This window comes from Parambassis ranga, chromosome 7 (assembly GCF_900634625.1).
Source record: "Parambassis ranga chromosome 7, fParRan2.1, whole genome shotgun sequence".
Classification (NCBI taxonomy): Eukaryota; Metazoa; Chordata; class Actinopteri; family Ambassidae; genus Parambassis; species Parambassis ranga.
In genome coordinates, this window is record NC_041028.1 from 1,981,668 (window position 1) to 2,003,744 (window position 22,077).

Here is a 22,077-nt window from a genome sequence, read left to right on the forward strand (position 1 = left end):
ATAGGACCCCTACAAAGCTAGACCCTACATTTAGGGCAGTTCTTCACTGCTCATCCCTCCAGAACTCTTGAATGGAGGTGCATGCCCAGAGGCCGTGAAACAGATTTATGTTCACCATATGTGGCACATTCAGCCGGTGTGTTTGGTTGAATGTGGTGTAATAGCTCTGCAGTTATATATGTTCTTTTGTATTGGAGTAGTTTGAACCTTGTATTTATTGTTTAGATTCGGCTTCGTAACCAAATATTTTGCCAATCATCTACTGAGATATTTTCTTTGAGGTCTGAGCACCAAACTTCTCTTTTATCCTCTGAGCAGTCTTTAGCTGCAGCTATGATGATTTGAGGTTCGTTGCATCTTAAGCTTTCAAAGCTGTCTTTTTTAGAGGCTTCAGAGATGGGAGACCTGCAGAATTCTGTGACTTTGTGATGAAGCTTTGTATCTGACGATTATTAAAAAGTGTTTTGTGGAACTGTTGAGCTCAGGCTCAATCAGGTAGAAGATAATTTAGCTGTAAGTGAGTGCAGTGTGCAGTGGAGACCTGAATTTATATTTTACAGTAAGTTGTTATCCTGAAGAGAAGGGCGGTCCTCCACTCTGACTCAGTCCACTTCATGTGAATGTGAATTCTGGTCTGTTTCCTTGTACACATTACCGTTTATCTCTCCAGGCTACACCCAGGCGGCGTCTGAGCATTGTGATACAACACAATAAATACAGGTGTGTCTGTTCCTGCCCCCATTTCTGACTCTGACCTCCTGCCACAGACACCATGCTTCACCTCAGGCTCTGCAGCACACTGTGTGAGTACACCATCATGTGTTGTTTCATTTAAACTGAGCTTATGTGTTGGCCGGTCGCTCCTCCTGTGAAGCTGTGAACACAGTAAACTGAGCTAAACGCTAATGTTTGTTATCGTTCAGCTGAAACGTTCTTTAGTCTTTGTTAGAATGCTGACATGTCACAGTTAAGGCCGGTGGACAGCGGTAGGATCATAAGATCCATCCTCTGGGGAACATGAATGAATGATTGCATCACATTTCAGGCAGCAGCAGAAATACTTCACAACATCAAACACTCTTAGGGTTAAATGACACAAAGTCTGCATTCAAATCATTGTCGCACTGTTTGTGTGGCTGTGTTTGCCGTGAAATGCATGTGTGTGTTAAAGGAGCAGGCTGTCAATCAAAGTCTGTTCAAAGAAACACTCCCACTTAAATCCAGGCCAGCCAGGGGTCACACAGCCAGGGGTCACAGCCAGGGGTCACAGCCAGGGGTCACACAGCCAGGGGTCACACAGCCAGGGGTCACACAGCCAGGGGTCACACAGCCAGGGGTCACAGCCAGGGGTCACACAGCCAGGGGTCACACAGCGTTTATATAAATGTATCTGAGCCTGATGCGGCTGTCTGTGTTTCTTCAGCAGTGCTGACAGTCACCTCTCTGCTCTGGATAGCAGGTAAATAAAAGTCATTTCATTGTCCTGCTGCTCACACAGTGAACACAGTTTGTGCCTTGAACACTCTCATATCTGCGTTTCAGATGTTTCCACAGAGAGAATTATCACCTGTGACGACGGCACTGCGGTCCAACGCCTATGCTGTGGTATGACTCCACACCAAAGCTTTCTGTCCACACTGACGTGGACTCAGGTCTGAGTAAACAAACCAGGGTGTTGCTGTCATGTATATACTTACAGGTGATATCACAGCTAGAGGAAAGTTTCTTTATTCAGCATCTTAGTCATGATCATGTTAGAATTCTTTATATCTTGATGTGCTTTGTGGGTTTTGGTTTGAGCTCGTTGCTGCTGCCACTCAATACCAGAACCGTCCAAAAATCTTTTTTATATATTTATATTCAAGTCAATTTTATTTATATGACACATTTTACATTTAGTTAAGTCTTAAAGCTCTTCACAGAGACCCAGAGCCTGAACCCCCTTAAGATCAACAGTGTCGGGAAAAACTCCCCTTTAACAGAAAGAGACCTTGAACAGGACCCGATTCATGAGGAGAAGCTTCCTGCTGCCAGTCGACCCAGTAGAGGAGAAGAAGAAGAGGGAGACAGGACAGAGAGGATGAAGGAGAGAGAGGAGAAGAAGAGGGAGACAGGACAGAGAGGATGAAGGAGAGAGAGAAGAAGAGGGAGACAGGACTCTTCTTCAGCAGCTTTATCTATAACATATGGATCATATTGTTTCCACTCTTGGTCACACCAGTGTAGAAAATCCACAGATAATGCTGGTGTTGTGCTCCTCTGTTCCCCTGTGTGTAACAGAGAGTGGAGTGATCAGCGTGCAGTCAGTCCTGTACGGACGTACAGACGCACAAACCTGCAGCGAGGGCCGACCTGCACAACAGCTCAGCAACACAAAGTGCACTCAGCAGGGGACCACGGACGTCCTCAGGAAAAGGTGAAAACATAATCCAGAGCTGCTCCTTTAAAACTAATACAAACAGAAAACACACAAACAAACACACGCAGATTTTTATTGTGAATTCTTACTGGGAAAAAACTGCTAATTAGATTTATAAGCCTCTTTGAACATGACACCAATTAATCCTGACGTTTTGAAAACGTGAAGATGAGCACCCCCTTGTGACCACAAATAGTATGACACAGAAACAGATGATTAAATCATCACTGGATATATTCAGTAGTATGTTTTTGTACAGCGAATTTATGTTTTTGTTTTTTTTTTCAGTATGTTTTTATGTTTCTACCAGTTAAATAATAATAAAGATGTAAAGTCATTTTTTTCTCCATTCTAAGAATGAATAAAATAAATAGTGTAAGTGAATAAATAATGTCAATCAAGTTCAGAACCCCTTCTGGTAGCCTCACCGTCTCTCTAAGAGCTGAATCCAGAATCTGCTTGGTTGTGGATTTCTGTTCATCTTTGTGTGTCTGCTCCAGGTGTGATGGAAAGAGAGTGTGTGAGCTTAACACTAGCGTGGTCCGTACCTCTGATCCCTGCTACGGCACATTCAAATACCTGGAGACCAACTACACCTGTTTCCCTGCAGGTCAGTGAGACCAGATCAGAGGGGATGAAGACCGTCCTCCTCTTCATTCACTCCTTATTGATTAAAGTCAGAACTTAATGTGATGTTTCTCTGATTTATCTTCCCTCCACAGTTCATCTGGAGATATGTGAGCACTCTCTGGCACACCTGTACTGTGGTATGTAGCATGCACCTCAGCACCTGCTACAACTAAAGTACAATAGAACAGAAATACTTTAATTATCCCGAGCTGGGAACTTCCACACTGTAAGTATCATCTTACAGTTGTTTCATAAACATCCTGTGTGGGGAAATGCACGTGCATCAACAGTAGCAGAGAACACAGACGGTTTATGATGAACTGTGGAGGGTTCTCAGCTCAGCTCAGTTTCAGTGTCAGTTCTCCATCACAGCTGCCTGCAGGGTTTGGGTTTGTGAGGACTGATACCATGAACAACTTCTTCATGTTTGATTTATGTGACAAAAGTTTGAAGCCTCCTCTTCCTCCACCAGATGAGGGGCAGGTCATCCTGGTGTACGGTGCTGATTATGGACGCCGTGATCAGACCACGTGCTCTTATAAACGTCCTGCCACTCAGCTCCAAAACGTGGACTGCTCAAGTCCCACTGACAAAGTGGGTGAAAGGTACTGACGCACAGGAATCAATCTTCTAACCCTGGTCATCCATGTTTCATTGTGATTATGTCTTTCCTTCACTGTCGGGCAGTATTTTTAAACTTAAACAGTGTGTTGTAATACTTCTTCCAGCCACAAGAGGGCGACATACACTGAAAACAGAGAACAGCACAGTGCAGCAGATTTCTGTAGCTTCTTTGTTTTGGTCAGAAGTCTGATATAAACGGAGGATTATCTGTCTGCACATGAATGTTTTTGTCCTCCCGACACTTGTTGCTGATTCGCTCCGTGTCCTCACTGCTCACTCTGCCTCCACAGCTGTAACGGGAAGAACAGCTGCACCATCAGGGCCAGTAACTCTGTGTTTGGAGACCCCTGCCTCGGCACTTACAAGTACCTGGAGGTGGCCTACGTTTGTTCCTGTAGGTAGCTCAGACAGTAATGTCATTTTTTTCCCACAGTTTATAGAAAAAAGATTCAGTATTTGTGTTATGTTTTCTAACATGAACATGTTCTTTTTCAGATCCTGTGTGAACACATAAAAACAGAAAATAATCCTTCAGATTAACAAAAATTATGGATTTAATTACAAAAAGAAAATAATCAAAGTACTGACTAAATTTTATTCTAAATAAAAATAATGATCTCTGATTGTACAGCTCTGTCTACATGTTTTTAATGCAGCCTTAAGGACAGATATGTGGCATAACCATGAGCATGGGTTGTGAGTGAGAGTGTGGGCGAGGCCTGCCAAGACATGAAAGAAAATCATGTATTTATATTTATGTTACAAAAAGCACATTTTCTCTTATGACCGATGCTAACTACATTGGCAACATGTACCGTCATTGAGCTAAAAGTAAACAGCAGATCAGCGAGAAGAACGTCAGCATGGTGACGTGTCCTACAGAAATAATGTTCGGTTTAGCTAATGTAACGTGGCGTATTAAGTTTGTCTAATTCCTCATTGTCATGTAATTAAGAGTTTATTTAACAAATTAAGCTATAGCGGCACAAATTTTGATCGCTAGTGATGTAGCTTAGCCAGCAAAGATTGGCACGTTTTATTTATGCAACAGCAATGACATCTATAACGGCGACAGAAAATAATGACGGAGTGTCTGAAACGGTCTGAAGGAGTTTTCCTGATGACCACACTGCACGTTAACCAGGGTGCAGCGGGTCAGTGAGTGACCTCGTTAACAGATGAGTGTTTTGCCGCCAAACAGTCCGGTCCCACAGGTAAATCTGTCCGGGTTCCGGCCTCGTCCAGCCACCAATTCATGTCTCAGCCCGTCTGTCCAAAGCTGTTTGACTATAAAGGGCAACCATTAACCCTGTATTTACCGCCAAGATGATTATTACACATGTGAACGAACCTGCGGTTGTTTTGAACGGAAACCGGCAAACTGTCGTAAACTGCTTCATAATCTGGACAATAAGTCACAGTGAACAGCTGACTTGTCATGATGGATAAAACGGAAGGTAATGTGGTGACATATGAACATGTCTGTGCTGGGATTAGATGTAAGAATGTGTTCAAACATGTGAGACAGATTGCTGAGCAGGAAATAAATTTATTGATTAAAGATAAAGGAAATCAGATTGGTCAATACGTCTTCCAGCAGTGATGTCATCGAGGCCTGACATCCTGGTGGAAGTGACATCAGCAGTGTGGAGGTAAGGTCCTCATGCCAGATGCTTCTGAACAGGAAGTGGAAGTTATGGATTGATGACACAAGCGAAAGCTCTCTTCGAGACGCATTTCTCATTGTTGACGTAATCTATCCCTGTAAACAAGGACCGCAACACAACATGATGCTAACGCTGAGAGAGTGACAGTGCGCCGGACTCTTCTACAAAAATCTATCAAAGTTAGAGATTCATTTGTACCTGAGAAGTTGATCTCCATGCAGTCTTCTCCTCCAACACCATTAGGCTCTCCTTTACCCCAGGCGGTGAAGGAATGCTTTGAACCATCACTCCACATCCACGTACCCTCCTGGAAGAACACCATTATTCATACACTGCATGTGGGTCATGTGACTGCTGCTCGGCGTCCTGCTCTTTATTTTTGGAGGATTTCTAACTCAGTCATCCTCTGCTTTCAGAATGTCTTCCAGTCAAACAGAAAATCATATTTCAAACATGTTAAAGTGATCATTAAACCACAAATGATCAAATATTCAATAAAGCAGAAAGATTTTACTCCCACCTTCACTGCATCATGGCCTCCAACCCAAGTTTCAACATAGGAGCCTGTGGCTTTCTTGACCAATTGACGCAGGAAGTTGTACTCGTCAGCGTTTCGGAATGAGGCCAGATTCCCACCTTGTGATTGGCAGAACAGCTGAGGAGCAAGACAAGGAGAAGAAATGAGGGTTCAGAGGGCAGCTTTACTGAAAACCCTCAGCATGTTCAGCCTGAAATGAGAGGTGGGTAAGTCAAGGTCATTCCAGAGAGAGAGGACTGGACTGGTGAGTGGTGTCCAAATACCTCTGCGTCCATCCACTCCCTTTCAGTTTTGTCAAACACGTAACAGCGACCTTGGAACAAGGTCCAACCAGAGGGGCAGAACTTGCAGCCATCTTGAAGAGAAGATGATCATACAGACAACACATTATTAGAGCTTCTACAACATGACAATAACACGTCAACATCCTCCATGATGTATGTCAGGGCCGCTGTGTTCAGCTACAACACTTTAAACCAAGGTCTCTTCACGCAGCAGTAAATGATCGGACACCTTTGACTGTTTTCCTGATTTCTGTCTTTCTGACGGGGGCAGCTGCACAGACCTCTCTGCTTGTAGCCATGATTGTTTCCCATGAGCCCACCCTGACTGAACATGTGACACAGAAGCTGGAGGTCAAGATCCACACTGATTCTGACCACCAAGCAGTCTGCCCTCTGTCTAATGTATACGCACAACCAACACAGTCAAAAGCTGTCCAATACATTGTCCTTCAAACAGCCACATGTTAGAGAAGTTCACCAACCTGCAGCGCTGACCTGGCCAACCAGAGTAGCCCACTGTCTGATATCAACGCCACCAATGTGAAGAACAGCTCGCATCTTGTCGATGAGTTGTCTGGCCTGTTCTGGAGATGGTAGTGACTGAAGACAATTATCCACATAAACTTCATGCAGTACAGAGTTAACCAATTCTTCATTACCTTCACTGTGGTCCATCACATGACACTGCAAGGCGTGTGTAGCACAATATGGACTACGTGTGGTTCCGAAGGGCCACTCATAGATGTCTGGACTGCGTTCTTTCTCTCCGTCTCGCCACAGGAAGTGGAGTACTGGCTGATCTTCAGGGAGGAGACACACCTGATGGAACATGGAACGAATGTCCCCACTTATCGCCACAGCATGTTCACGGAACCTCAAAAGCACACCTAACAGTGAGGACCCAAGTGTCGGTCCTGGAAGGAGGTTGCTGTTTAGTGAGGATTGGGTGTAGACGAAGGAGCAGTTAAAGACAACTCTGGCCTTCCCATTGTGATAAACAATGTGATGTGGGATAAACCATGACTCCTTGGAGTTGTTTACTTCATCATTGTTCATCTTCACTGCATATCCAGCCCTTTCTAGCTTGTGGATCTCATCATTGTACACTGCAGTGTGTTCAGAGTTAGTGGCGAGATGACACTCTGTTGTCCTGAGCAGAGCCATCACTGAAGTTCGTGGAGCCTGTAGAGCTGATGCATTACGCTTACGCAGAAGTCGCGTTGCGTAGCGGGACACACCATCCACTGTGACACGAACACTCTTCTTTTCCAGCTGGTCGAATGCTGCTTTGTCCTCTGCTGCGTGAATTACCTCCTTCGCTTTTTGAAAGGGCAGAATATCATGCTGCCACAGTCTCTTAACGTGGTGATACAAGTCTTCGTCCGGGGAGACTGATGAAAGGTGTAAGCAGTGGTTCTCACCAGATGCATGCTGGAAGAAGTTGATTGGTCCCTGTATAGTCCATCCCAAGGCAGTGCATCCAGCTACAAGGCAATAGTGGGTGTATGGGAGTGATCAGGTGTGCATTGTCTGACCCAACGAGCAACAAGGGCTTCACTTCACTGAAGGAGGGCATGGGGATTCCCTTCAGATGTTTGTATTTCTTGTGTGTTTTGGGAACAGCAGTGGCGCAGTGGTATAGCAGGGTTGTCCAATTGGTTGGTGGTTCGATCCCAACTCCTCCCTAGTCACTGTTGTGTGTTCTTAGGCAAGACACTTCACCCTAGCCTGTGGCGCACCTTGCTAGTCATTGTATGACACTGCTTGGCAGCAGCCTTAACAAATTTCCCTCTGGGATTAATAAAGTATCTAAAATAAAAAAAAATAAAATAAAGTATTAGTAGTAAATGAGCTGAACACAATTGTGGGTTGTGTGGAGGCAGGCTGAGCCATGAGAACTGATGACTAGGTGTGCTGTACAGGTGGCGAAGTGGTAACTGATTCGCGACTTGGCTGAGTCAGACACACAAGGGAAACAGGCCTGGAGGGTGGAGCAGATGCACCGTCCTCCAGTAGAATAGGTGAAGCCTTGGATTGTTCTCGAGGTGGAGAGCCTGAGGAGGTGAATGGGGCTGAAGTCTGGAAAGCCTGAGCATCTGTGGCACCTACAATAGACTGAAAGGTGTGAGCTGTTTCTAGATGTGGAAGGCTGCCATGACTGCCCCAGTAGCCTGCACATGGACGCTGGTGATATTGTTGCACAGGGACAGTGTGTGGATAGGAAGCCAACCTAACATGGACCATTTCCGCTTCAAGCTCTTTCATCTGCTGGCTTATTGTCTGCCAGTGTGTCTCCAGCTGATGCCATCTATCTATATTCACTGCAGGCTGCTGATCAGCTGAGAGATGGTCAGACTGCATCACATGCTGTGTGTGTGCAATGGTGTGGTAGGAGGCGGTGGAAAGGGGCAAAACTGCTGTGATGGATAGCCGAGCTCAAAATCCTCCAGATGTCCGGGAATACGTCGCATCCTGCTGGGACGGGGGCTTGCTGGTTGACCATCACTAAAGCCTTTAGAGGTTGCCATAGCGCCACTTGCATACAATCCGGCTTGAAGGTCCACTTGTTAATTACTTAATAGTATGAATGGTGCTGGGGTACACAAGCTTTATTACAGGCTTTGTCACTTCTATTATAATGATAAATCTGCATCACCTAACTGGCTAAGCCTTGACTCCCAAAACCACCAACTGGTGACATGTGTTGTGTTTTTGCCCTACGCTGTATGGCCACAGGTCTGCAGAGAGTCAGCCTCCATGTTTGTGTTCTGTTTTTATTTCCTGAATGCCTGCTTTAGTTGGATCAATCTGTCATCATCGTGTATAAAGAAAACAGTTTTCTTTCCTTGTTATCAGTTCCTGGAACGCTGCTGGTGTTTACAGCGTGGTGGAAAAATACAGAGTCACACCGTTTGTCCTTGTGTGTACACTGTATGTATACTGTATACACACACACACACACACACACACACTGCATGTATAATCAACAGTAGAGAAGCCAGTTTCCTCAAACACAGATGGTGTCTTTAATATTTAAGGATACATTGATGGGTCAGTAATCAGGTGTCCACATACTTTTGGTGGAGTCAGGGTTTTAGTGCAGCATCTGCAGATGAAACACACATTAAGTTAATTTGTTCTCTCATCATTAAAGCCCGTCTGCTAAAGCAGCTGTTTACTGAGGACAGGCCACACTTGTGTAGAGGGCGCTCTGAGACGGTCCAGAATGAATGGGGTCAAAATAACTAATAACAAATCAATAAACATCCTGTTGTATCACTATCAGTGATGTCACCACGAGCCACTGTACAGCATCCTGGATTCTGATCCACATCCACCCAGGAACAGGTGTTTGATAACTAGATGCTTCATCTACATCTTGTAGGAGATTCATTGTAAAAGTGTCAATTTTCAACAGACGAGAAATTGTTTTTGCATTTTTGCTTTGTGCCATCTTAGTTTACAAAGGGCCAGAGGCATACAAACTAATACTAACACATCTGAGCAAATCTCCCAGGTGTCCCCTTTATTATGACACCAGAAGTATTCAAATACACCTTGTGGTTGCTGAGATATACTCTATTCATTTTGGGCATGCCATTTTCAAGCTGATGCCTTAAAAAATGGACTTGGGGTGGAAGGGGTTAAGGACTGTGTCACAGCGCCCTCTAGGTGAACTGCAGCCTGTTTTGTTGTGTGAGTGATGGAAGGGGACTCGGAGCCACTTACACTGACATATGTAGGACACGTCCAGGTACTTGTAAGTTCCACCGCAGGGGTCTCCAAACACAGAGTTGCTGGCTTTGACAGTGCAGGTGTTCTTCCCGTTACAGCTGTGGACACAGAGTGAAGCGGGTCAGCCGAGTTCTGTCGGCGTGAACAGAACCATTCCCACAAAGACAGCCAGCCCACGTACCTTTCAGCCACTTTGTTGGTGGGAGATGAGCAGTAGACATTTTGGACCTGAGCGGCGGGCCGACGGAAAGAGCAGGTGGTCTGGTCCTGGCGTCCATAGTCAGCCCCGTAGACATAAATGACCTGTCCTGCATCTAACATGGGAAAAAGACATGGTCAATACCATCACATCACATGAATCCACCAGAAACAGCAGGTGTGAACTCACCACAGTGGAGGTTTGCCAGGGACTGCTCACATGTTACACTGTGGACTGACAGAACAGACAGAACTCGCATCAGAGACGTCACCACTTCACCTCTGATCACTCAGCAGCAGCAGTACTCACTGGCTGGGAAGCAGGCGTAGGTGGTGTCCAGGTATTTGTAGATGCCGCCACAGGGATCAGACGTGCGAACCAGGTTTGTGCGTATTTCACACACTCTCTTGCCGTCACATCTGCAGGAAACAGAAAAGTGTTTTTAAAACATCCCTCAGACACTCAGCTGCTTCCTGTCACATTCAAATATTCATTTATGATCAAAAATCAAAGTTCATACATTTTTATTTAAAGTTAAATTGAAATTCTATTTCTGGGTGATAAGTTAAACTGATCAGTGTCATTGATCAGAACACCTGCAGCAGACCAAGAGCTGTGTTTCAGTGTTGTGTGTCTTATAACTTGTGTAATGCCACTTTCAACCACTAGATGGTGATGCAGTAATGCATCACCAGCGGAGCTCATGACCTTTTCTTGATGACCTCCAGGGTGCCTTTCTGAGCGCAGCTGGTGTTGGTGAGCTGGTTCGCGGGTCGGCCCTCACTGCAGGTCTCTGTGTCTGAACGTCCGTACAGAACTGACTGCACGACGATCACACCACTGTCTGCAGCACACATGGGGGAGGGGACAGAATGTTTAAAACTTCTCCATGCTGTCAAGCTGCTCATACATCCTGCAGCATCATACCACAGCTCAGGCGCTGCACGTTGTCCAGGTCGTCACAGGTGACCACTCGCTCTGTGGAGAGGGCGTTCACGCTGGAGAGGGGGAAATTCTGGGCTCCGGAAAAAGCTGAAATGGGAAAATAAAGGAATAATCAGTGAATACCTGAAAAAGAAAAAAGGATGATTGTTTTGGTGTTACTCTGCAGAACACTTTCAGCCACAGATAAAAACGGTCCCTGAATGACCACTAGAGGCTGGACCCAACATGTCAGCAGGAATACAGATGTTCAGCCTGCACCCAACACTGTTTCTGTCTGTTAAAAAGTTCCACACTGGTTCAAACGTGTACTGACACACTCACACCAGACTATGGACAGACTGGTCTGAAAGGCGTCTGACTTCCTGCTTCAGTGACATGGTGGATGGCCATCAGCTACTTCAGCTGAGACACCAGGACCTCCTCAGACACCAGTGGAACACAGACTGGACATTTAGACCGATGCACACACAGAAGGAAGCTGGTGATCTGAACACAGACAGGAGGACCTCACAGAGAGGCCTTCAAACCAGTAACTCACCTGAGCCCAGGAGCAAGCATGCTGCCGTCAGAACTGAAAAGACAAACCCCAGGTTAGACTCAGCATCAGCTGTAGTTCCAGTCTTTAACCATTCGCTAATAAAGTCGCTTGAGAATGGCAAATTAGCTAATTGACTGCAGGGTTAACGCATTACATAAACACTCAACAGAATCATTAGGAAGGCAGCCATGTTGTGGGAGAGGACCTGGACTCTGACAAAAGTGTGTCAGAGGAGGACTGACCAGCTACAGGAGCTCGTTCAGCAACAGAATCTAGATATTTAGATATTTATTATATATTTCTATTTACCTTTGATTCTATTGTCTGTAACAAAAAGTAATTTCCCCATCACTAAATAAAGTGATTCTGATGACTGATTTTGCAAATATTAACATAAAGCAAGCTAACAAGCTAACAGCAACAATCAAGCAGCTGAGACGTCACAGCTAATTAGCTCATCACAGCAGGTTCAGTTCAATTCTCCACTTTAGATCAGTACCAAGCCAATACCGTCACCTTCCAGTCTATTTTAATGGAACCTCATTTTAATGAGATTAACGAAGACTTTGTTTACTGTAAACCCAAAGTGATAAAACCAAAAAATTGTTAAGAATTTAAGCGTCGGCCCACATGGCTCCTTCATCAGTACTCACACAGCCTGGAGCAGAACATAGCGACAGAGGATCAGGGTCCAGGTGCAGAGCAGATCTGATGGAGGAGGACCGAGTCACCTGCTACTTATACTGATCAGCTGCACCTGGGCCCAGAGAGGGCCGGCCTGCAGGAGGTCCTGATTAACTGACATAAAGGAGGTAGACGGGGGGAGTTTGGGGGTTTTACACAACTAGGCAGTAAAACAAATATATAAATGTGCCAAACTTAGAAAACAAGTTCAGCTGAAGGGGGACTTTACTGAGGAAAACAAAACACACAATCTTCTTGATAGTTGAATGGCTGAAATCAGTCAATGTATACTGAAGATACGCTGCGCCAAAACACATACGGAAACATGCCTAGCAACGGCAATCAAACTAATGAAAAAAGAACATTTGAACAAGGATCAGTGTGATCAAAACCAACAAGCCATGAATAACCTCTGAGTGCTTCTAGTTTTAATTCAGGTCATTGACTAACATGGAGGAGGTCGGGGTTTATGACCTAGATGCAGCCATCCACCAGGGGGCGATCCAGGTGTTGTAGCCTATGTTTTCAGCGACTCTGTGCTTTCTAACACTTTCTGGTTTGGTTGCAGGTTTGTCTCCAGCAGCTTTGTGGGTCCTCTGCTGCTCGTTGTGTTGCTGCTTCAGTGATTCATTGACAGGACTTTTTCTTCATCACCTGTTTGCTGTCACTTCTATTATAATGATAAATCTGCATCACCTAACTGGCTAAGCCTTGACTCCCAAAACCACCAACTGGTGACATGTGTTATGTTTTTGCCCTGCGCTGTATGGCCACAGGTCTGCAGAGAGTCAGCCTCCATGTTTGTGTTCTGTTTTTATTTCCTGAATGCCTGCTTTAGTTGGATCAATCTGTCATCATCGTGTATAAAGAAAACAGTTTTCTTTCCTTGTTATCAGTTCCTGGAACGCTGCTGGTGTTTACAGCGTGGTGGAAAAATACAGAGTCACACCGTTTGTCCTTGTGTGTAGCCTTATTTGAGCTAATCTGACTGGAAATTAAGACATAAAAGATGCAAATCCTGCTGAACAAAACCTGTAACATCAGGTAATGTGGTGACATATGAACATGTCTGTGCTGGGATTAGATGTAAGAATGTGTTCAAACATGTGAGACAGATTGCTGAGCAGGAAATAGATTTATTGATTAAAGATAAAGGAAATCAGATTGGTCAATGTGTCTTCCAGCAGTGATGTCATCGAGGCCTGACATCCTGGTGGAAGTGACATCAGCAGTGTGGAGGTAAGGTCCTCATGCCAGATGCTTCCGAACAGGAAGTGGAAGTTATGGATTGATGACACAAGCGAAAGCTCTCTTCGAGACGCATTTCTCATCGTTGACGTAATCTTGCCCTGTAAACAAGGACCGCAACACAACATGATGCTAACGCTGAGAGAGTGACAGAGCGCCGGACTCTTCTACAAAAATCTATCAAAGTTAGAGATTCATTTGTACCTGAGAAGTTGATCTCCATGCAGTCTTCTCCTCCAACACCATTAGGCTCTCCTTTACCCCAGGCGGTGAAGGAATGCTTTGAACCATCACTCCACATCCACGTACCCTCCTGGAAGAACACCATTATTCATACACTGCATGTGGGTCATGTGACTGCTGCTCGGCGTCCTGCTCTTTATTTTTGGAGGATTTCTAACTCAGTCATCCTCTGCTTTCAGAATGTCTTCCAGTCAAACAGAAAATCATATTTCAAACATGTTAAAGTGATCATTAAACCACAAATGATCAAATATTCAATAAAGCAGAAAGATTTTACTCCCACCTTCACTGCATCATGGCCTCCAACCCAAGTTTCAACATAGGAGCCTGTGGCTTTCTTGACCAATTGACGCAGGAAGTTGTACTCGTCAGCGTTTCGGAATGAGGCCAGATTCCCACCTTGTGATTGGCAGAACAGCTGAGGAGCAAGACAAGGAGAAGAAATGAGGGTTCAGAGGGCAGCTTTACTGAAAACTCTCAGCATGTTCAGCCTGAAATGAGAGGTGGGTAAGTCAAGGTCATTCCAGAGAGAGAGGACTGGACTGGTGAGTGGTGTCCAAATACCTCTGCGTCCATCCACTCCCTTTCAGTTTTGTCAAACACGTAACAGCGACCTTGGAACAAGGTCCAACCAGAGGGGCAGAACTTGCAGCCATCTTGAAGAGAAGATGATCATACAGACAACACATTATTAGAGCTTCTACAACATGACAATAACACGTCAACATCCTCCATGATGTATGTCAGGGCCGCTGTGTTCAGCTACAACACTTTAAACCAAGGTCTCTTCACGCAGCAGTAAATGATCGGACACCTTTGACTGTTTTCCTGATTTCTGTCTTTCTGACAGGGGGCAGCTGCACAGACCTCTCTGCTTGTAGCCATGATTGTTTCCCATGAGCCCACCCTGACTGAACATGTGACACAGAAGCTGCTGGAGGTCAAGATCCACATTGATTCTGACCACCAAGCAGTCTGCCCTCTGTCTAATGTATACGCACAACCAACACAATGTCTGGACAGCACCAGTCAAAAGCTGTCCAACACATTGTCCTTCAAACAGCCACATGTTAGAGAAGTTCACCAACCTCCAGCGCTGACCTGTGGATGAAAGAACACTGCGTTAGAAGTCAGTTCAGGACCCCCTTCCTCTGATGCTGTCCTACAGCTGTGATGAAACATGAAGACACAAGTATCAATGTGCAGCCGTCACTTACATTTGGAGCGATCCACAGCACACTCATCACACAGACGAGCACGGCGACATGAAGACCTGAAGCCATCTGAGGACGAAGCGTTCACAGTTCAGATCACACACTGATTCATTTAGCATGAGCTAAAGCTCCACATTCAGTGGACTGAGGCGTAGCTGCAGCTCTCCTTCTACATGTGTGGAGACAAAACCCCTGAGAGAGGCAGGTCAGATCTTCTCTGTGCATCAGAGATGTGGTGATGAAGCTTTACCTTGTTGTGAGGATCAGAGAGGCTGAAGTCACAGCAGCTGGTAGCAGAATGTGTTGGAAAAGGGAGCGCCGGCTTTATATGTGTTCTCTGGCGGCTTTGGTTCATTAGCGTACGTGTCATCCCCCGAACATCAGACCTTAATTATTTGATGTGATCAATATTAGATGTTGCCACAGCCTTGAGTAAATGTTTCTAAGACAAAACCAAAAGCGTCACCATCAGCGGTTTGAACTGTTCCAGTGGAACTACAGTACTCACACAGAGCTCGGTTTAAAATTCACTGTAACTGCCAGACTCATCATTATGATAAACAAACATGACTGACAGCTAAATGGCTCTCTGCTTCTTCAACGACCGTGCTGCCAAAACAACCAGCCCTCTGGAGGTGTTGATACATTAACAGTTTATGATAAACCAGATCAATAGAAGGCTGATTAGCCCCCTAGTGCCTGAAGATTGCTGCTGCAACGGTGACATTTCCCAGCTTGGGATGAATAACGTACTTCCATTCTATTCTATTCTATTCCATTAAAAGCTGCATACTGAGTTATAGATTAACTCATAGTGAAATCTTCAGGTCCAGGTCCACTTCAGTCCAACCAGTTGTCATGACAACAGATGATGCGTGCTGTGTTTGTGGGGGAAATATGAACATAAAAGGTGAAATGTCACTTCATCTTCTTCACAGGCTGTTCATGGATACAACACAAACAAACACACCAGCCTTTTGGATACACCTCACCATGATGATGATGAAGTCTCGCATTATTATAGTAGTAGTAGTATCTTTGTATGGTGCATGTTGGTCCTCGCCTGGGTCTGGTTCAGGAACCACAGGATCTCATCTCTGCTTTTTGCAGATGATGTTGTCCTGTTGGCTTCATCATGCTTTTGTGTGCGCTGGCACGGTTTGCAGCCGAGTGTGAAGCGGCTGGGATGCGAAACAGCACCTCCAAGTCTGAGGCCATGGTTCTCGACCAGAAAAAGGTAGTTTGTCCTCTCTGGGTGGGAGGAGAGCTCCTGCCCCAAGTGGAGGAGTTTGTGTATCTCAGGGTCTTGTTCATGAGTGAGGGAAAAATGGAGCGGGAGATTGACAGACGGATTAGTGCGGCCTCCTCAGTAATGCGGTCGCTGTACCGGTCCGTCGTGGTGAAGAAGGAGCTGAGCTGCTCCCTTAGAGATAAGGTGAGGAGCTTGGTCACCCGAGAGGAACTCGGAGTAGAGCCGCTGCTCCTCCACATCGAGAGGAGTCAACTGAGGTGGCTTGGGCATCTGTTTCGGATGCCTCCTGGACACCTCCCTGGGGAGGTGTTCCGGGCATGTCCCACTGGGAGGAGACCCCAGGGAAGACCCAGGACTCGGTGGAGAGACTATGTCTTTTGGCTGACCTGGAATTCCCCCAGAAGAGCTGGAACAAGTCTCCGGTGAGAGGGAAGTCTGGGTGTCCCTGCTTAGAGGACCCGGCCCCGGATAAGCGGTAGAAAATGGATGGATGACGGATGTAGCCATCGTGAGCTCAACACCTGTTATGAGGCCGAGATTTTCTTACTTCCTGGTCGTCATCTTGAAGTTTTAGGGCCAGGAACTAGAGGGCGGAGCTGGGAAGCAGTGGGGGGTTTCAGGAACAGACTGTTGGACTGATTATTGCTCCTCCTGAGCCAGACCCACTACAAATATTCAAACTACTGACACTTCTGTCATATTTTGACAGACAGAGATTCTTTTTAAACAGAGATGTAACTCAGCAGGACTACTTCACTGCTGTACCTAAAGTACAGATATCAGAGGACAGGTGATGGTTCATCAGGCTGCTCTGTGTGTGCTGTGTGTTGAGCTGCTGTGAGGCTGTGTTGAACAGACTGGAAGCAGTTTGTCACTGATGTGTTTGATCTTTTATAAATGTTAGAGCCTGCTGGCTGTTTGACTGTAATTATGATGATGATCACTTCAAGGTGAACTGATGATGTTCTGTTGCTCCACTCCCTCCATCTACATGAGTAAAGAGCCTAAGACTCCGTCTCCGTGTCCTCTGTCCTCATGGTGGGATCGAGGCATTAAGTCAGGGACATGTTGGAGCAGAGCCTCCATCACAGTGACAGCATCACTGCCAGAGCAGCGTGGCTCTGCAGCTGACTGCAGCCAGGCCGGGTGGAGCTGCTTCATCATCGGGTCATCAAGCTGCCTCAGTGTGTGCACTGACCCACCAGAACCACTGAAATACAGAACCACCTTTCATACTTGAGTACAGAAAATATTGACTACTTCAATACTTCTACTTGAGTATGATGCTTAAAAAGACCTCTGGTTCTACTCAAGTCATTTTTTGCTAGAGTTTCTATACTTTTACTCGAGTATCCATCCATCACTGGGGTCCTCACACAGGGGTCAACCTAACCTGGGAGTACCTCATTATTGCCTATTTTGTTAAGTTAATATACCTTCATCTTTCAGAACCAGAATCAGAATTAAAAATACTTTATTAATCCCAGGGGGAATTGGAATTGAGTGTGGACAGCATTTTTAATGGTACTGGGACACCTGCTGTCTGTCTGCTGCAGGCGGCGTGCTGCTAGCAGCATGGGTTCACTGCTGAGGTTGTGCGATGTTTGTGCTTGTAGCTGACCTTAAGTTTGCATCACAGAACAACAGGTGGACTGCGTTAAGGTTACCTTCCACAGCAGCAGGAATCCAAACTCCAGTCGGTCTTACCAGGCTCCAGGCCTGCAGCCGAACCACCGGTGGTTCAGACCAATCAGAGTCCAGTGAGGAAGTGGTGGTGTCTTAGCTTGTGTTGTAGCTGTGACGACAGCCTGTAGAGAAGATGAAGAAGTGACCTTTCCCCTTTTATGTCCATATTTCCCCACAAAGACAGCACACATCTTCTGTTGTCATGACAACAGAAGTACACCTGGACCTGGACCTGAGGATTTGACTATGTGGCCTCACAGCAAGAAGTTCCCAGTTCAGTAGGTGTAGGTCAGTGTGAATGGTGAATGGTTGTTTGTCTGTATGTTGCCCTGTGATGGACTGGTGACCTGTCCAGGGTGCACCCCCGGGATAGGCTCCAGCCCCCCGTGATCCTGCACTGCAGGACGAAGCGGGTTAATGGATGATGGATGGATATCTGCTGTTGGTATGCCACTAGAATAGAATAGAAGTTGGGAAGCTGGGAAATGTCACCGTTGCAGCAGCAATCTTCAGGCACTAGGGGGCTAATCAGCCTTCTATTGATCTGGTTTATCATAAACTGTTAATGTATCAACACCTCCAGAGGGCTGGTTGTTTTGGCAGCACGGTCGTTGAAGAAGCAGAGAGCCATTTAGCTGTCAGTCATGTTTGTTCATCATAATGATGAGTCTGGCAGTTACAGTGAATTTTAAACCGAGCTCTGTGTGAGTACTGTAGTTCCACTGGAACAGTTCAAACCGCTGATGGTGACGCTTTTGGTTTTGTCTTAGAAACATTTACTCAAGGCTGTGGCAACATCTAATATTGATCACATCAAATAATTAAGGTCTGATGTTCGGGGGATGACACGTACGCTAATGAACCAAAGCCGCCAGAGAACACATATAAAGCCGGCGCTCCCTTTTCCAACACATTCTGCTACCAGCTGCTGTGACTTCAGCCTCTCTGATCCTCACAACAAGGTAAAGCTTCATCACCACATCTCTGATGCACAGAGAAGATCTGACCTGCCTCTCTCAGGGGTTTTGTCTCCACACATGTAGAAGGAGAGCTGCAGCTACGCCTCAGTCCACTGAATGTGGAGCTTTAGCTCATGCTAAATGAATCAGTGTGTGATCTGAACTGTGAACGCTTCGTCCTCAGATGGCTTCAGGTCTTCATGTCGCCGTGCTCGTCTGTGTGATGAGTGTGCTGTGGATCGCTCCAAATGTAAGTGACGGCTGCAACTTGATGCTTGTGTCTTCATGTTTCATCACAGCTGTAGGACAGCATCAGAGGAAGGGGGTCCTGAACTGACTTCTAACGCAGTGTTCTTTCATCCACAGGTCAGCGCTGCAGGTTGGTGAACTTCTCTAACATGTGGCTGTTTGAAGGACAATGTGTTGGACAGCTTTTGACTGGTGCTGTCCAGACATTGTGTTGGTTGTGCGTATACATTAGACAGAGGGCAGACTGCTTGGTGGTCAGAATCAATGTGGATCTTGACCTCCAGCAGCTTCTGTGTCACATGTTCAGTCAGGGTGGGCTCATGGGAAACAATCATGGCTACAAGCAGAGAGGTCTGTGCAGCTGCCCCCGTCAGAAAGACAGAAATCAGGAAAACAGTCAAAGGTGTCCGATCATTTACTGCTGCGTGAAGAGACCTTGGTTTAAAGTGTTGTAGCTGAACACAGCGGCCCTGACATACATCATGGAGGATGTTGACGTGTTATTGTCATGTTGTAGAAGCTCTAATAATGTGTTGTCTGTATGATCATCTTCTCTTCAAGATGGCTGCAAGTTCTGCCCCTCTGGTTGGACCTTGTTCCAAGGTCGCTGTTACGTGTTTGACAAAACTGAAAGGGAGTGGATGGACGCAGAGGTATTTGGACACCACTCACCAGTCCAGTCCTCTCTCTCTGGAATGACCTTGACTTACCCACCTCTCACTTCAGGCTGAACATGCTGAGGGTTTTCAGTAAAGCTGCCCTCTGAACCCTCATTTCTTCTCCTTGTCTTGCTCCTCAGCTGTTCTGCCAATCACAAGGTGGGAATCTGGCCTCATTCCGAAACGCTGACGAGTACAACTTCCTGCGTCAATTGGTCAAGAAAGCCACAGGCTCCTATGTTGAAACTTGGGTTGGAGGCCATGATGCAGTGAAGGTGGGAGTAAAATCTTTCTGCTTTATTGAATATTTGATCATTTGTGGTTTAATGATCACTTTAACATGTTTGAAATATGATTTTCTGTTTGACTGGAAGACATTCTGAAAGCAGAGGATGACTGAGTTAGAAATCCTCCAAAAATAAAGAGCAGGACGCCGAGCAGCAGTCACATGACCCACATGCAGTGTATGAATAATGGTGTTCTTCCAGGAGGGTACGTGGATGTGGAGTGATGGTTCAAAGCATTCCTTCACCGCCTGGGGTAAAGGAGAGCCTAATGGTGTTGGAGGAGAAGACTGCATGGAGATCAACTTCTCAGGTACAAATGAATCTCTAACTTTGATAGATATTTGTAGAAGAGTCCGGCGCTCTGTCACTCTCTCAGCGTTAGCATCATGTTGTGTTGCGGTCCTTGTTTACAGGGCAAGATTACGTCAACGATGAGAAATGCGTCTCGAAGAGAGCTTTCGCTTGTGTCATCAGTCCATAACTTCCACTTCCTGTTCGGAAGCATCTGGCATGAGGACCTTACCTCCACACTGCTGATGTCACTTCCACCAGGATGTCAGGCCTCGATGACATCACTGCTGGAAGACGTATTGACCAATCTGATTTCCTTTATCTTTAATCAATAAATCTATTTCCTGCTCAGCAATCTGTCTCACATGTTTGAACACATTCTTACATCTAATCCCAGCACAGACATGTTCATATGTCACCACATTACCTGATGTTACAGGTTTTGTTCAGCAGGATTTGCATCTTTTATGTCTTAATTTCCAGTCAGATTAGCTGAAATAAGGCTACACATGAGGACAAACGGTGTGACTCTGTATTTTTCCACCACGCTGTAAACACCAGCAGCGTTCCAGGAACTGATAACAAGGAAAGAAAACTGTTTTCTTTATACACGATGATGACAGATTGATCCAACTAAAGCAGGCATTCAGGAAATAAAAACAGAACACAAACATGGAGGCTGACTCTCTGCAGACCTGTGGCCATACAGCGCAGGGCAAAAACATAACACATGTCACCAGTTGGTGGTTTTGGGAGTCAAGGCTTAGCCAGTTAGGTGATGCAGATTTATCATTATAATAGAAGTGACAGCAAACAGGTGATGAAGAAAAAGTCCTGTCAATGAATCACTGAAGCAGCAACACAACGAGCAGCAGAGGACCCACAAAGCTGCTGGAGACAAACCTGCAACCAAACCAGAAAGTGTTAGAAAGCACAGAGTCGCTGAAAACATAGGCTACAACACCTGGATCGCCCCCTGGTGGATGGCTGCATCTAGGTCATAAACCCCGACCTCCTCCATGTTAGTCAATGACCTGAATTAAAACTAGAAGCACTCAGAGGTTATTCATGGCTTGTTGGTTTTGATCACACTGATCCGTGTCTGCGTCATTTCTTATTTTTTCTTATTTTTTTATTTTTTTTGGGGGGGGGGGCAGCAGGTTCAGCCTCATGTGAGCAGAGTCAGGCTGACTGTGTATCTGTCTCTTGTGTTCATTATATCTCTAACATGCTTATAAATACATGTAGAATCTGTGATGATGAGCGCGGCTCCTGTTTTGTGGCGTAATGACGTCAGAATTGTTTGTGAGTCACGTGCGGCCCGTCCACAGGTGCGACGGGATGAATGAATGAGTGGAACTGCTCCTGGGTCGAAGATAATTTATCCTAGTGGGACAAACAACACAAGAACAGAGGAGGAACAAGGAACAAGGATGGAGGTGAGGCTTTTATTGGTGGTGTGATGGATGGAGGAGGAGGAACTCCGAGTGTTTAGCATGTTCGTTATTTGTCCAGCTTGCTAGCTAGCTCCGCTAGCCTCGGATAAATGCTAGCTCCGCTAGCAAACAGACTGACTGACTGACTCCAGCGTGTGTTGTTGTTGTTGTTGTTGTTGTTGTTGTTGTTGTTGTTGTTGTTGTTGTTGTTGTTGTTGTTGTGCTGTCATCGTCCACTGGAAGCTGTCTCTCAGATATTTGTGACTTAATATAACTTTAGCTCCTAAACC

At 45.7% G+C, this 22,077-nt stretch overlaps 3 protein-coding genes across 4 annotated transcripts; 2 read left to right on the forward strand and 1 right to left on the reverse strand.

The window, feature by feature from the left end:
• Positions 1-689: 689 nt before the first annotated feature.
• LOC114438100 (L-rhamnose-binding lectin SML-like) lies at positions 690-4,240 on the forward strand. Of its 2 annotated transcripts, none has more exons than XM_028409212.1 (9): positions 690-803; positions 1,427-1,459; positions 1,543-1,605; positions 2,281-2,416; positions 2,920-3,029; positions 3,142-3,186; positions 3,522-3,654; positions 3,964-4,067; positions 4,169-4,240. In XM_028409212.1, the coding sequence occupies exons 1-9, from the start codon at positions 773-775 to the stop codon at positions 4,177-4,179; spliced, it is 666 nt and encodes a 221-aa protein (XP_028265013.1). In that variant the 5' UTR covers positions 690-772; the 3' UTR covers positions 4,180-4,240. The 2 variants fall into 2 exon arrangements, with proteins under 2 accessions (XP_028265013.1, XP_028265012.1); XM_028409211.1 differs by having other exon boundaries at positions 755-803; positions 1,424-1,459.
• Positions 4,241-9,144: 4,904 nt separating this feature from the next.
• Positions 9,145-12,377, reverse strand: LOC114438098 (L-rhamnose-binding lectin SML-like). The gene is made up of 9 exons (XM_028409207.1): positions 12,233-12,377; positions 11,580-11,612; positions 11,024-11,128; positions 10,805-10,940; positions 10,406-10,515; positions 10,286-10,330; positions 10,079-10,211; positions 9,892-9,995; positions 9,145-9,268 (listed from the first exon to the last, which is right to left on the reverse strand). The coding sequence occupies exons 1-9, from the start codon at positions 12,249-12,251 to the stop codon at positions 9,249-9,251; spliced, it is 705 nt and encodes a 234-aa protein (XP_028265008.1). The 5' UTR covers positions 12,252-12,377; the 3' UTR covers positions 9,145-9,248.
• Positions 12,378-18,787: 6,410 nt separating this feature from the next.
• Positions 18,788-20,699, forward strand: LOC114438101 (galactose-specific lectin nattectin-like). Its single transcript, XM_028409213.1, has 7 exons — positions 18,788-18,868; positions 19,050-19,115; positions 19,232-19,244; positions 19,676-19,767; positions 19,914-20,048; positions 20,262-20,370; positions 20,474-20,699. The coding sequence occupies exons 2-7, from the start codon at positions 19,050-19,052 to the stop codon at positions 20,539-20,541; spliced, it is 483 nt and encodes a 160-aa protein (XP_028265014.1). The 5' UTR covers positions 18,788-18,868; the 3' UTR covers positions 20,542-20,699.
• Positions 20,700-22,077: the final 1,378 nt, after the last annotated feature.